Genomic DNA, 15,866 nt, shown 5'->3' on the forward strand with positions numbered 1-15,866 from the left:
TATTGCTTTCTCTATGATTAAAACACATAGTATCAGCTTTAATTATGAAGAGTAGATTAGATCGTTCGTTCTGTTCATAATGTTACATGTAGTATCTTCCCAACTATGGTATACAACATGTTCAAATGCTTTAAGAACATGTATTATTTTACTGGAGGTAATTTTAAATTATAAGGTGCTTCTCTGAACGTAAAACTGATCTGCTCGTCAAAATATCGTGAGAGCTGCCTGGTTCAATGCCGTCCGATGTAATTTGTACGGAGGCGTACTACCTCCTGCGTCGGTTGGTCCCTCTCCACACAGTGCTCCAGTGTGGTGGGGCAGAAGGACTGCTAGCCGAAGTGGTGAGGTTGCAGTCAGAACAGTATATTTACGGAGTACGAACAGGACAGCGACAGGCTGCCGTGTAGGTGTGTCTTTCAAATTTCCAAGCATAATTCGTATTCAAATGTTCTCAGCTGCGAGATGGCGTGAAAGAGCCGCGCGTAACGGACGCTCCAGAGAGCCGACTCGCGCACTGCATTCCTCAGTGAGGAGAGAAAAGGCACAACTCTCCTCTCTGCATCCCGCTCGCTCAAACATGGATTTAGGGTTTACAAGGCGCCGTGGAGCATTCTTATGGCTGTCTCTTCTTCTTTGCTGTATCGGCGGGACATTAAGCAAAGGTGAGCATATGTTCGTTTTTTTTTCTTCAATATTTACTGCCATGCAGATTCCATACCGTGATGCCAGTGGAATCAACCGCAGAAGTTCTTTAAAAACTTACTTGTGTGTTCGACTGTAGAATTACGATTCACTACAGATAATTTACAGTAAGGATAACTAAGGATAAGCCTTGTGGTATCCCCTTATACATTAATACGATGTATTCAGTTCTGTGAAAACTGTGAACACCTATTTGTGGTGAAATCGGTTGAGCAAAACATACGTCAGTTTACTGATAGTAAAATTGTCTCTCAAACACTATGTATTGAGCTCACCTCTTTAGTCCAACAACTTTAATCCGATGAAATGGCTTTGCCATCAGAATAATACGGTCTGCCCATCTTTGTATGCAAGAGCTCATTAGATTTGGTTTGTTCGTGGTTGTTCCGTCGTCTGTCCCCTTCCATGCGTGGTAGTAGTCTTCATCGAAGTAATAGGAGTACATCTTAAAGGGTTTGATAATATTCCGTTTGTCTTGTCTGAAGGATGTGTTCGAAAAGACGTACACACATATAACCTCCGAGTTTTCACATAACGGACTGGACATCTGCAGTGACCAAAACGCTGCATGTATTCAGCACTTTAAAGTTTTTTTTTTGTATATAAGTCCTTGCATTGCAGAAACTGTTCAGCTATCCATCTCAGTTTGCGGCACATCAACGACTGTAAAACATCACCTTACATCACGCTCCGTTGTACGTGTTCTTAGCAGACTTTCAGATATGGTGAATAAGGTTATAAAGGTTATTTCACGAAACAAGTTATTTATCAGCACTAAACAACAATTTTTGACGTAACGCTGGAAAGTCCCTTGTTTCGCGCTTAATGTGAGATACTTTTGAACCATTTAAAACAATGTGAAGGTGCACCAGACAATGGATGAATGAAAACATAGCAAGTTGTGATTGATGCTCTCGTTATGACAGATTTCGTTTTTTTCTTCTCTAAACGGTGACAATTCTGAAACAATTGGGATAAATGTTCTCTATTGAGTACATGTGCTTTGGCATGCATGGCACATGTCCACTAGTGGTCATACACTAGCATTTCAAGAAAGGAAGAAAGACTTGCTCTATCTCTGTCTGTCTGTCTATCTCTCGCCCTCTCTCTATCTATCTCTCTCTCTCTCACACACACACACACACACACACACACACACACACACACACACACACACACACACACACACACACACACACACACTAGCATACACACACACACACACACACACGCACTGGCATATACACTGCTAGTGTGTGTGTGTGTATGCCAGTGTGTGTGTATGCCAGTAACACACACACACAAACACACACACACACACACACACACACACTCATATCCTGCATGCGCTCACACACACAGATTAGATGCATTGGAGATGCATTTGTATTGTAATTGAAGCAGATGGCATTGAACTTTACAGCTCCTAGTCTCCTGCACATGAAATTCCTGCATATTTGTATGCCATTGTCAGCTGAAATGTATGGAAGCTATTCTGTTCTTCTCCATGGCCCACTGGCATGGCGTAACAACAACAGAAAGGGAAAGAATGGTCATAATTTCATCGCTGAGTGGTTTTTCCAGTTATTATAATTCACTTTGAAGGATGCTTTCCTCCACATTAGTGAGGAATCATTCCCGGGTCACTGGAACCTTTCTGTCAGCACTGAGAGTCTGGGCTTGACCCATATTTAACCTGTCAACCTTGATTCTCTTCCCTGTAATGTTTTCCATCATACAGCAACAAGAAGGTGGAGTAGTCTCTAATATCACAGTAATATCAAATCACAGCAAATACTATACAGTACCAACACAGTTCACACACAGGCGCCTGAATAGCATAACATAACAGACCTAAACATAACAAAGCACAACACTATCCAGCCTGCCATTAAGTGCTTAAACACAGCACAGTAACAGATAGCACAGGATTATGTAGTATACTGCACAACAGAGAACACACATACACAGCACAGTTCTGCACAGCACCACAAATCTGAACGGAGCATTACAGACGATCCTAAAATCAAATTGTATAGTGCAGCACAACAGTTTATCCCAATCCACCACAGCAAAAGACAATATCCTGCCACATCACAGCACACCATTGCCCTGGCCTTGGGTTTAGAAGTCCACATGAAAGCTGGCATTGCACAGTGCTTGGGTATTCCACTTGTGTGCTGGTCCATAGAGAGAATGCACATGTATGTGTGCATTGCGTGTGCGTGGGTGTGTGTGTGTGTGTGTGTGTTTGGAGGATGATACAGGCAGCTGAATCAAAGTGGTTCTGCTCTCAGCCAGCAGCCACGTGTACGCGTAGCACGCAGATAGCACACCACTGTGGCTGAGGAGAGGCTCACAGCTGGATACCACACTGTGTCGCGAGTCTTATCGGAGGTGACCCATTTTTCCAGCAATGACTTTTGGGCTCCTCAAAAGTTAAGATGGAATATTGCAGAAAACACATGAATAAATATATAGTTGATTTAACTTGCTAAATATTTCAAGAATACTCTGAACTGAAGAAGAAATTAATGTTTAAAGCAAGAGACACTGTGCAATATAAGACCAGTGTCTGCCCGTATATGAGTGGGGAATCCTCATGTTTGTATGTGTGTATGTTTTGTCCATATGTGCGTCTGTTGATGTGTTTGTGTGTATTTGTGTGTGCGCATGCGCATTTCAGTATGGACGAGTAGTTGAAGTTGATGTAATATAGACATGCAATGGTTGAGATCCTTAAGTCATGAGTTTGATGTCTACTGGCACTGCAAATATGAAGCCGACGAAAGAATCAATTACTGAGTAGGGAGGCAGAGTTGAAATGCCAAGAGAGTTTTCTTATCTGGCCCTGGTTCAATTCTTCATGCAATGAACCGGATTACGCCGAAGAGTGATGCCGTGGAGAGCACTTGTTAGGCTGCAATTTGAGTTTTTAGATGTTTTTGGGTCACTTAGTTGTTTATTTGTTTTCACATCTAAATATACCTCATAATTCACTGATGAAGACAGTGAGACTAATGTTTGAAATCCCACAGTGTGATGAAACTTGAGTGTAAATATATAGCCATGGTGCTCTGTGCTTTGTGAGCAACCTCAGCCTGTCAGAATTTATCACCTGCTCCTTTCTATGAGCTGGATGTTTGTATGGTGGAGAAAGTAAACCACTGCATAAAATCAATTTCATTGTGAATGCAATGTGTGTGTGTGTGTGTGTGTGTGTGTGTGTGTGTGTGTGTGTGTGTGTGTGTGTGTGTGTGTGTGTGTGTGTGTGTGTGTGTGTGTGTGTGTGTGTGTGTGTGTGTGTGTGTGTGTGTGTTTGTGTGTGTGTGTGTGTGTGTGTGTGTGCATGTGTGTTTCCCTGAAAAACTGACTGGACATTATGATTCACGATAGGGTGGCATCTCAAAGAGCCAGGATAAGGGACAGAGGGAAGAAGGTAATAAATCGCCCTCATATATCTTCTTTACTGTCATTTATGAAAATGTGTACTGGAGAAGTCAAGCCTTGAATCAGAGTCTCATGAAGTCAAGGTTACAAAAAAGGTATCATGGGTGATTTTTTTTCCTTTCTCTTTTTTTGCTCTCTAAACTTCAAGCTGGCACTCATAAATCTATATTTATTAATCCAGAGTGCTGTATTTAAGCGGAAAATTGACAGAAAATTACACTGCACCTGTCAGAGGCTTCGACAGCACGGTGTGTGTGTGTGTGTTTGTGTGTGTGTGTGTGTGTGTGTGTGTGTGTTTGTGTGTGTGTGTGTGTGTGTGTGTGTGTGTGTGTGTGTGTGTGTGTGTGTGTGTGTGTGTGTGTGTGTGTGTGTGTGTTTGTGTGTGTGTGTGAGTGCGTGCTCAAGGCCAAATTACTTCAAAATACTTCAGCAGTGCCCCACAAATGGACTCATTCATGTTGAGGAACCTGTCACCAAAAGATAGGTGTTATTCGGACATGCATTCATCACTCCGCCGCATTATCTACTGCCTCCTCTGTGAAAATATTTTCATAACTGCCACACTGAGGGGACGCAGCATGATGGCTGCCGTTATATATATTAATGTCTCCTCTGGTGTTAAATTATCAACCTTTTCTGATTAAATCTCACTGGCAGTACTCATTTGAAACAGAGAATAACTGGTCCACTGCGCTGAGTGAAGGGAGTACGGGTGACTGCCACCTACAGCCGGTGCACGGCCCCAGTTCCCAAACATCTAGAATTACTCCTTAATTACAAGTCTACTTCACAAGTTGTAAAAGGTCTCCCATTGTTTGCCTACTGACTGTTGGGGGTTCTAATAAAGTGAAGACAAAAAGGTTTTCCATTTGCTAAAATTAGCAATAGAAAGCATGTGGCTTATGACTGATCTGGCATATCATGCTGATGGGGAAAAAGTTTAATATAGTTTTATCAGCCTAAGTAATCAATTATGTTTAACTGCATTTTTAATGGTTGTACTGGATTATATTCTTGCTCTAGTATCAGCGGTTACACATCTCGGTGACACTGAGACAGTGTTTGTCTATAACCTTTCCTGCTCACTACCAGATTAACTAGTCAGGTTCTTGGCAGAATGAAGTCCTTAATTAAAGCCCGAGCTCTCAATTTGCTTCTGTTGTCAGTCATTGGACTGGCCAAAAGCACTTGGTCACTTGTTGATGGTATCATACTTGGGCATAATTGAACTGCATAATTTTGCATGAATTAGGCTAACACCGCTACAGAAAATTCTGCATCCCCTTATGCTTTGACATCTCTGCAAAGTCATACGGAACAAAACAAGTGGCCACAGGCCAACATATGGGCGGCAGATTAAAATCAATGACTGTAAGTAGTCACACTTGCTGAACAAGTTATGGTGTGTGTGAAATACATATTAATGTTGAATATGACTTCCATGATTCCGGTGAAAGGGTTGTGGTTGTTAACCTTTTCCTAAATGTATAACTAAATAATAAATGGTATTTGTTTTTACAGACAATATGATGAAATACTTAATCAGATATATACAAATTGCTTAATGCTTTTTTTTTTTACCTTCACTGAGCCGAGCTGCTTCTGTTCTGTTGTCCATGCACCATGGGGCAGGCATTTAATGAGAGCGAGGAGAAAAATACTCTGGTCTGGAGACACACTGAGCATCCCTCCCTGTGGTCACGGGTCGTGGAGGCATTGTGGCGTTCAGCCCCCGTATTGCATTTCACAAGCCAGTGCCTTACAGGTCAGGTATGGCAAGTGACCCCAATGGCAAAGCGGGTCAGAGGGGGGGAAACTCCTCTCTTTTCTCTCTTTGATTTCTCTCTATCTCTCTCTCTCTCTCTCTCTCCCTGTGTGTTCACTTCAGGGTTTCACAGATTCGTTCTTCTGTGGGTTATGCCTGTCCCTTCACCATTCTATCAGTGCCTGCATGCCTACAGAATTGTAATAAGGATAGAAACAGTGACTGTTCATGAACAGCTACTTCATTTTTGAAAAACTTTCTAGTGCCTTTCCGCTGCAGTACTTCCGTAAGTAGATCGGACAGTGCATCCCTAAGCTAGTGTACTGGCAAGGCTACAGTAGTGGCGGAGCAGTGGAGGTAAGCCAAACTGCAGTAGACCTAACACATACCCAATCTCATAAATTAGTGTCTCAATCCCAGGGCTGTGAGCGCGTGTTGGATCCAGTATCAGAACTGATTAGCTTTATGAAAGTTGGCTGGACAAAGAGGGAGAATCGCGGCACAGTTGGTAAGGTAACATAGAAGTCAAAGAGCACCTTTTGCACATTGTGGAGGCAGTGTGACTCTTTACTTTGAAAAAGTAGGCTAGATTGTTTGCTGCTCTCTATGTAAATTTCAAGTCAAATGTCAACTAATATTAATTTCTCCAAAAGATGTTTCTGGCACGATGGTGTAGTAAAGTGTTGAATGGCTTGCATTGAAGCTGAAAGGGTTTTCTGGCTCGGTGTCGTCTGTGAATGCCAATGGATGATGCCACTAGCTGCACCCTCACTGACAACAATGGGTTTTGAATTTTTCAAAATTACTTAGCCCCCCCTGTCGCATCTGGCATACACACTCATTCTGACAGGGCTTTCTCATCTGTTGCCTGGATATGCTACAGAACTAAGAGTCAAATCCCCCACTGTAACCTGCCACACATCACCGATACACAGACTCTTTGGACCAGTATTACTGATGGAATAACAACATTAGAAATGTTGCAGAAGTAAGCTTTGAAAGTAGGAGGAACGGGCGCGCTGTAGTATAGGGTAAGCTAATTTGCAGAATGTTAAAGTGACACTTTGCAACAATTTGACACTTTTTCAGGTATGGTTTTATAGGCAACTAGCTTGGGTACCATCCTTAAATTCATTATGATGGCATATGGTCGTGTGAAGGACAGATAAACACCTGTTTCTTCCCCACCAGCCATCCAGGATATGTACTATGTAGTTCGGCTTTCACAAGCATAACATTGCCAGCTATACTGCTAAAAGACACCAGTTAGTGTGATGGCAAGCTTCTATCAAGGTCAGATGGGCTGTTGGTGGTGATTGCAAGGTTTATGCATGCTTTTTAGGTAGTTAGCTTACTGGTTTCTGAACAGAACTCTGTATAGCTGCTTTAAGTGACAGAGCCTTGGTGCTGAGGCTGTGATCAGGCTGCCTGCCTAGATGAAGCCTTGGAGCACCTGTACATAGTGCACTTTCTGAACTCTGAAATATTCATGTCATGCTTTCTGGAATGGGACCTTGAGCTTCCAGAGTTTGGCCACAAAGACAAGGAGTGGTCCCTTCGCTTGGGAGTGAGTTGCAAGAGAGAAAGCAATTTCATAAGCATGCAAACACATTGAGTTCTGCAGCTACGTACTATATGGACCTTTAATAATAACCAAACCAAAACCAAACACCACTGTAAATAAGCAGCCAAAATGTTACCAAAGATGGAAAACACCAGGCTGTAAGGTGTATAGGGGTCTGAACATTATGGAACAGTAGAATGCATTAGAGTGGTAAATATTGCAGATAAATACAATTAATTAGACTCCATGAAATTATTAAATGACCTCCAAGCTGTCTGTAAACTAATGGCACACAATGAGTTATATGAATGGTTAATGAATGAGCAGTTTATTAATGCAATAAATGGTAAGGTTAAATGTTACAGCATAAGTATCAGTCAACTGAATGAAGATAAAACCCAAATGGATAAGTATAAGAGAGAAAGAGAGAGAGAGAGAGAGAGAAATTGAGCTCGAGAGAGAGATAGAGAGTGAAAATGAGAGAGAAAGCATAAGAGCGAGAGTAAGAGCAAAAAAAGAGACCAAATGTTACAAGATGTCTGGTTTTATACTCAAATCTATTCTGCGCATCTGCAACAAACCAATAACAACTCCATTGATAGGTCGACTGGAGTAGAATACAGAGTTGTAAGGGAGCACTGCACGAAAAGCAAGATTATCGGGCCCGTATACGCTGTGATACAGCCGCGGATGATCACCATTCCTGGCTGATTGCGGACATTCCCCCGAAATATCTGTCTGCCGCATACTGACGGAATTTCCCGGGAAGGAACCTGCGAGGGGAGGGGGGCCGATGTGTTTAGCATTCTCACCTCCCGCTGACAGAGGTGCGAAATGCTCTTATTAGCATATTGACTGTCAGCAGTCTAGCCACACACACCCTGCTGCAACCATTGGTTGAAAACGACAAGGAATTGAATTAAAACGTCTTGTGATGAGACGGAATGAGATTCTGTCTAAAGGTCAGCTTTCAACTGACAAAACGTATCCCCTCCCATTTACAGCTATTGCCCCATAAAAACGAAATTAAAAATAATTGAATCAATATTCTGTCTTTAGGGTTTTGGTCCGGGGTTATCACATTTCTTGATTCACCTTCCGTTTTCAGAGTTCTGCCTTTAGGGTTTTGATTCCCTGGATATCACGATTCTTGCTTTGCCTTTCATTTTCAGAGTTCGAGGGTTGCAATGTACTTTTGAGGCTGTTCCACTTATATTCCCGAGCTTCCTCTCTGTAATGTTCTTGAGATTCACGTTTGGCATGTAATTATACAGAGTCGGGCTTACTCTGATATTGAGATAGTCATTTCGCAACTTGGGACATGTTTGCCACTCGTGAATATCTATCCTGTGTCTTTTCAGGTAGATTTTGAAATCTTGCGCGAGCTTCAAACCTGCCCTCTTCAGGTTAATGGTATTGTATACCTGTGTCTAACCGCTTAGCCACGTTGCTGGTAAGAGTCAAGCTCGTCGGTGCGACCAAGTACCTGGTTTATCATTCCTCCCTCCTCTGGCGTATTTCTCTTCTGTTACTGGAGCGTGCGAATTGGGAATTGTTTAGTGGACTTATGTGACGTTTTAATTATGTTCACGTAAAGGCGCCCGAGGCAACATTAGAAACTTTAGACTCGAATAACAAACGTTCAATTTCTAGTCTTTTTTACACGTAGTAAGTTTTAATAACACCATACCATACGACATTCACAGTGGTAGTGGTCCCTGGAGAAGTGGGTATACTTTTTATTTATTCATACAGCACAGGATAAACACCCTGTTTTGAGAAGTGGGTATACCCAATGGTGACTGAAAAATAAGTGGGTATACTCCGTATACCTGCGTATACACTGGACTACACCACTGGACATTCAAGGAGCAAAGATGAGACGTCGTTGTGTGGTGAGAACTGATACAAAAATCGCCTGCCTTCTGTTTTCCACGGTTGATTGCATGTTATGCTAGAAATGGCTTAGCATGGGTGGGATGGGGAAAGATAACACCTTTCCATCCAGACGCAAATTTAGCTAATCGGAATCTGTAAGTGGTTTCCAGATATATATATAGTTGATCTCTCTTATTTGACGAAGCAGTGAGTTAGCTGTCTTTCAATGTCTCTTGTCGAATTATCTCACATGTTTATGGTGGTATGTGTTTAAAAGTTTTAACTTAGGCTATGTGTAATGTTCCTAACTTATATATTATTATTTCACCTTAATGTTCTTGAGATTCGTTTCTGGCATGTAATTATACAGAGTCAGGCTTACTCTGATAACAGTCATTAAGAGTCGTTAACATTCGTTAAGCAACTTGGGCCATGGTTGCCACTAGTAGGGATCGAACCTGTGACTTTCAGGTTTTTTAAATCAGTGAAGCATTTAGTAGATTTGTATCATTTTCAGAGCACATTCTGCCTTACGGATTGGCCCTCTTGTGAATGAGAAACAGTCAAAGTCCATGAAGTTAGCCATCTGCTCTCTTGTCCATCACATCCAAGGAGTTTTTCTCAGGTCAGTGCACGGGGGTTGGCATCAGATGATCAAGATCTTGTGGTAAGCCATGTTGTTGCTTTATCAGCAACTCTTGGGGAGGGGGTGGCCTGTAGAGCATGGGAGGGGTCTTTTTAAAGGCATCCACACAACAGAAATCTTACAAGCACACACTGAAACAAACATTACGCTTGTAACATAACTGGATATGACAGGCTGGGTAAATAGCAGCAGTAGCTTTATGTGGTTTCTGGAGATTTTTGCATTTGCAAAGATAAGTATAAAAGAGGCAACAAACCATGAAACAAACAAACAAAACAATATGTAAAATAACAAAATAAAAGACTTGAAAGTGGGTGTTTGCCTAAGAGGGGTAGCTGAGGGTAACTACAGGTTGTAAAAGAATAGAAAAAAGTGGGTAAGAACAATGGGATCTTGTGGTTAAGCATTAATTAAATACTTGCTAGTTTCTTTATTTGCACAAGTGAATATGGGAACCACACAATTCTGACAGTAGTAATTCTGCCCAGTTTGTTAGGTTCCGTAGGGGAAAAGAGACCCAATAGCAGGCCAAAGTTGCGGGCAAAAATCTTGTATTTATTGTCCACAAAAGTTACTCAAAAAGGTTCAAAAAGTCAAAACATAAAAGATGCAAAAGGTCAGAGTCCAAAAGGTAACACACAAAAGATCCAAAAACAAAGCAGGCAGAGCAAAAGAGAAAAAATACAAAAACCAAGAACTTATCTCACACCGGCAGATAATCAGGGAAGGCGGAAGAGTTAAACTCTAGAATCTAGGTCAGACAGACAGAGTCTTTCACACAGACTTTAGGTGATGATCAGACATGAAACAATTGGTAGACTGAGCTTAAATACTACAGGGGACACATGTAATTGGTGGGAAACAAACAGGTGGCAGGAGAAACTAATCAAGACAATGAGTGGACTGATAACGGACAGGTGTGGTAAATGGTGACAGGGAAATCCAGGAAGTGACAGAGGGCAGGTGGGGGCGGAGTCTCAGAACAAAACAGAAAACACATGGCGTAACAAACACACGAACACATGTCAAAACAAACACAAGACACAGGAAAGCCAGAGTCCCTTGAACAGCAGGGAGGATACTAACAGTACCCCCCCCCCCCCCCCCCCCCAATAAACTTTCTTGGGTGGGACGGGGTGCTGGCGATGGAAGTCCTTGCGGAGCGAGGGGTCCATGATGACCTGGGTCGGAACCCAGCACCTCTCTTCAGGACCGTAGCCCTCCCAGTCAACGAGGTACTGGAGACCTCGGCCCCGGCGGCGAACATCCAATAGTCTGCGTACAGTGTACACCTCTGATCCGTCAATGAGGGGCAGGATGTAACGGGCTGCAGATGAAGGGTTTAATCTTGGAAACATGGAAGGTAGGGTGGATACGTCGCAGGGGACCGGGGAGGTTGAGACGGACTGCAGTTGGGCTGATGACCTTGGTGATGGGGAAGGGTCCGATGAAACGGGGAGTGAGCTTGCGGGACTCAGTCTTTAGAGGAAGGTCTTTGGTGGAGAGCCACACGCGTTGTCCCTCTCGATATGGGGGAGGTCGGGAGCGATGTTTGTCGGCTTGAACCCTCATCGCAGCAGAGGAGCGGAGAAGAGCTGAGCGTGTGCGCTTTCACGTCCGGCGGCAGCGGCGGATGAGTGCCTCGGCAGAGGGTACCCCCACCTCTGTCTCTTGGTCTGGGAAAAGAGGTGGCTGATAGTCCAGGGAACACTCGAAGGGGGACAGACCAGTGGAGGACGAAATGTGGGAGTTGATGGCATACTCAGCCCATGGTAACTGCTGGCTCCAAGAAGTGGGGTTCTGGGAGGCCATACAGCGCAGCACCGTCTCCAGCTGTTGGTTCACCCTCTCGCACTGGCCATTAGACTGCGGATGAAACCCAGAAGTTAAAAAAACAGAGGCACCAATCAATTTACAGAATGCCCTCCAAAAACTGGAGGTAAATTGCGGCCCCCTGTCTGAAACTACTTCACTAGGTAGCCCATGGAACTTAAAAACATGTTGGACCATTAACATCTCTGTCTCCTTGGCAGAAGGAAGCTTAAAAAGGGGAATGAAGTGGACCGACTTGGAAAAACGATCCACAACAGTGAGGATCGTCGTGTTGCCCTCCGATGGGGGTAGCTCAGTGACGAAGTCGAGGGAAATATGGGACCAAGGTCTCCTTGGAACAGGCAGGGGCTGCAGCAGGCCATCAGGTGGTCGGGTGGAAGTCTTATTGCGGGCACACACTGGACAGGCTTGGACAAACCTATGGACTTCCTCTTTCATGGAAGGCCACCAGAACCTTCAGGCGATGAAGGTTTGAGTCCGTCTGGATCCCGGGTGGCCGGACAGCTGGGTAGAATGGCCCCACTGCAAAACCTGTGGGCGGACAGCACTAGGGACATAAAGACGGTTATTAGGACATTGACTGGGCCCTGTTTCATTACCCTCGGCTGCAGTCACAATGGACTCAATCTCAAACTGTGCTGCCCCTAAAACACAATGCGGGGGAAGGATGGTGTTGGGTTCTTGGAGTCTCTCATCATGGCTGAACCTTCGGGACAGTGCATCAGGCTTCATGTTCTTGTGGTCAGGGCGGTAGGACAATGTGAAGTTGAACCTGGAGAAAAACAGGGACCAGCGGGCTTGGCGGGGGTTGAGTCTTTTGGCGGTGCGGATGTATTCGAGGTTCTTATGGTCTGTCCAGACCAGAAATGGCACAGAGGAACCCTCCAGCCAGTGTCTCCACTCCTCCAAGGCCATCTTTACTGCTAGCAGTTCCCTATTGCCGACATCATAATTGCGTTCAGTGGGGGTGAGACGGTGGGAAAGGAAAGCACAAGGATGGACCTTGTTATCCTTGGCCGAACGTTGGGAAAGCACCGCTCCAATGCCAATGTCCGAGGCATCAACCTCCACAATGAACTGCTGGTAAGGATCAAGTTGGATCAGGATCGGGGCGGAGGTGAACCGTTGCTTGAGTGCGCAGAACGCTCCTTCTGCTGATGAGGACCAGGTGAACTTGACAGCCGGCGAAGTCAGAGCCGTGAGGGGGGCTGCCAATGTACCATAATTACGGATAAAACAACGGTAAAAGTTTGCAAAACCAAGGAAGCTTTGAAGCTCCTTTGAAGCTCATGCTTCAGTGGGCCATAAGATGCAGAAATGTTGGTAGTACGGTTTGGGAGAGCCCCCACTGTGTTTCCTAAAGTGTCATTGGTCATCGATATCAGATCCATCCAGTTCATCTTACACTGAACCCCCAGACTCAGAAAACAGTGTGAAAGATGAATTTCAACCCATTATCGAAAGAGCAGTTGACAATGAGAGATCAATAATTATTAAACTAATGTCTTACTTGTGCACTTCTCCCAACAATTTCAATGCTTCCCCAGGCTTTCATTCCATGAGTAGCAGCTCTCGCTAACATCTATTCAGACCTGTTGGCCTGTGCACGTGCTTTCGCCCTTGGACCGTGCAATAAAACACAGATATTGTTTCACAACTCACAACACAACGTGGTAGGAAAGACACTTTTGTTGGCTCCTGAAGTGGTTTAATGCCAAAATTGAAATCTCACACCAAACATGGTCTATTAATATAGCAATGTTACCATACAATTCTAGACACAGATATCTCCCTCTGATTGGCTGATTACAGTGTTTTACTACATTCATGTAAAATCCGGTAAATTGCATTGAATGACCAAACAATCCCTTCAACAACTGTATTCTGCATACTGTATTCTGTATAATGCCAGTAACTGTTAGAAGTACAATAACTAGGCTAAGTCAATAATAAAACATAAAGCTATAACACTGTTAACAATAATCCAAAATAGAAAGCTAGCATACCTGGCACAGATATGGCCACACACAAATAATCCAAATAGGAGTTCTGTATACACAAATTTGGTCACTTCCCTTAAAAACCCAGCCAGTACAAATACATTCTTAAATTACATGCTGAATGGAAATTTTAATGAATTTACACATTTAAGGACTGTAAAGGAGTGTGCCCGAGCGGTTGGTCAGACTTGAAGGATGGACGAATGAAAACGGATCTTCCAAAAAATAGGTTTCTTTATTTTTAGACAAAAACACTGAATCAAACACTGAATCAAAAGGAAACGCATAGTATAACCTCTAAGCATTCCGAAAAACATAATCACATAATCAATCGTTCCTTATTTGTGTCAATAAGAACATATCTTTTAAACAATGATCATGATCTGGCGGGAAACCACCCCTTTGCATGACAGACGCAATGTGCTCTGTCACAAGGACCTACTGGAACTAACTAACTATAGGGGTATTTCCTTATCACAGTGGCAGGAGGTAGTATCCTGGGACTGCCTTTTATGATCCCAAGTGGGTGTGTCACTGTGGAGTGAGGACCAAAATGTTCCCATGTTTTTGGAAATCTTATAGAGATCCACACTGTTGTTCTACAATTGAGACCATTGTACTCCATACACTGACACCATTAATATGATACCAAACCCCAATATTCTGACATCTTTTATTCATTAAATACATTTCACCCTTAAAATGTGGTTAGGTGTGACTTCAGAAGACTGGGAGAGGGGGAGAAGGGAGGGAGAACCGGAGAGAGAGGGGGAAGCAGGAGGCAAATGACAAATCCAGTGATAGAAAGGATGTGAAAACAATGGTCTGTCACTTCAGACAAACATCAGAAGACAGAGGGGCATTATCATATAAAAGTGATTTTCCACAGTCAACATCAGATGTGTCTTATTGTTTGCCCAAGTAAAAGTTCCTGGGAACAACACACCTTACATCACCTGTCTATTCTCTTTATTAAAAACACAGACACACACAGTGTATCTACAATCCAGATAGGCCAAGACACAAGGGTATATGATATGACATACTACTGACCAAGAGATGCTCAGTGAATCCCAGACATTGCCCAAGTGAACCTTTAACATGTAAATATATTAAGTAGACTTGCTGAGTCTACAAGTCTACAGTCTCTGTTATTATCGTATGGAAAGATGTGATGACTTAATTCTAAAGTAAACATTTCCTAGAGACAGGGGTTAATTACTGGTTAAAGCAAACCATTACAGCATATACTGGGTATGTGAGGGGAATTGATAAATGCTCACGGCTCCTCTGAAAATCTGCATCTATCAAATGTATGCATTTGTTACACTCCTTTTGCACAGCCTCATCCTCTATCCTCTCATAATTCATGAACTGGTCAAATTACAGTTACATGCAAAAAGAAAATCATGCCTACACAGTAAAAAAAAAACTGGTTAGTTTTTATTAATGTAAACATATGGAAACGTTGTAGAATGAGAAACGGATCATTTTCAATTCAAACATTCACTACGTTAGTTGTTGCCTTGCAATGTTGTATTGAACTCAAATCAATCCAGTGTATATCCATGTTTTGACTTCCATGAAATCCATGACTCACATTATGACTGAAAACAGTCACAGATACTAGGGTCTTGTGAGATACAGATGGTTACTACAATACATTTACCAAATGCAATCCTTGTTCTCTGTATCTGCTATCTGCTGTGTTCTAACTGCTCACTTTCTCACAATTCTATCCATGTAACATTAGGTAAAACGGACCCCAATGTCGGACGTTTTTAAATTCCCTCAACTATTTATGTCAAAGAAAGGTAGACCCTCTTTGTCTTTCACCTGAACCGCTCATCATTCACATTCTTTAAATGTTTGTGTCTTAACCATAATGCACATACATTTTCATAATGTGGTTTTAGACCGGCTTACTGGGACAGGCTGCGCTGCAGACTTCTATGTCTTCAACAACAGTTAGTGCGAATACTCAACAAGCGGAAAGTTAGCCTCATTTTAGGATGGAAAGTTTAT

At 43.0% G+C, this 15,866-nt stretch overlaps 1 protein-coding gene across 1 annotated transcript in view; it reads left to right on the top strand.

The window, feature by feature from the left end:
• Positions 1 to 448: 448 nt before the first annotated feature.
• The window catches only part of cntnap3 (contactin associated protein family member 3), a gene marked incomplete at both ends in the record, with an annotated part of 88,622 nt that continues 73,204 nt past the window's right edge, over positions 449 to 15,866 (top strand). Inside the window, one exon of the mRNA XM_080834654.1 lies at positions 449 to 665. Within this exon, the coding sequence (XP_080690780.1) occupies positions 449 to 665 (217 nt within the window). The remainder of the gene's footprint in view (positions 666 to 15,866) is intronic.

This window comes from Sprattus sprattus (genome assembly GCF_963457725.1).
Source record: "Sprattus sprattus genome assembly, chromosome: 3".
NCBI lineage: Eukaryota > Metazoa > Chordata > Actinopteri > Clupeiformes > Clupeidae > Sprattus > Sprattus sprattus.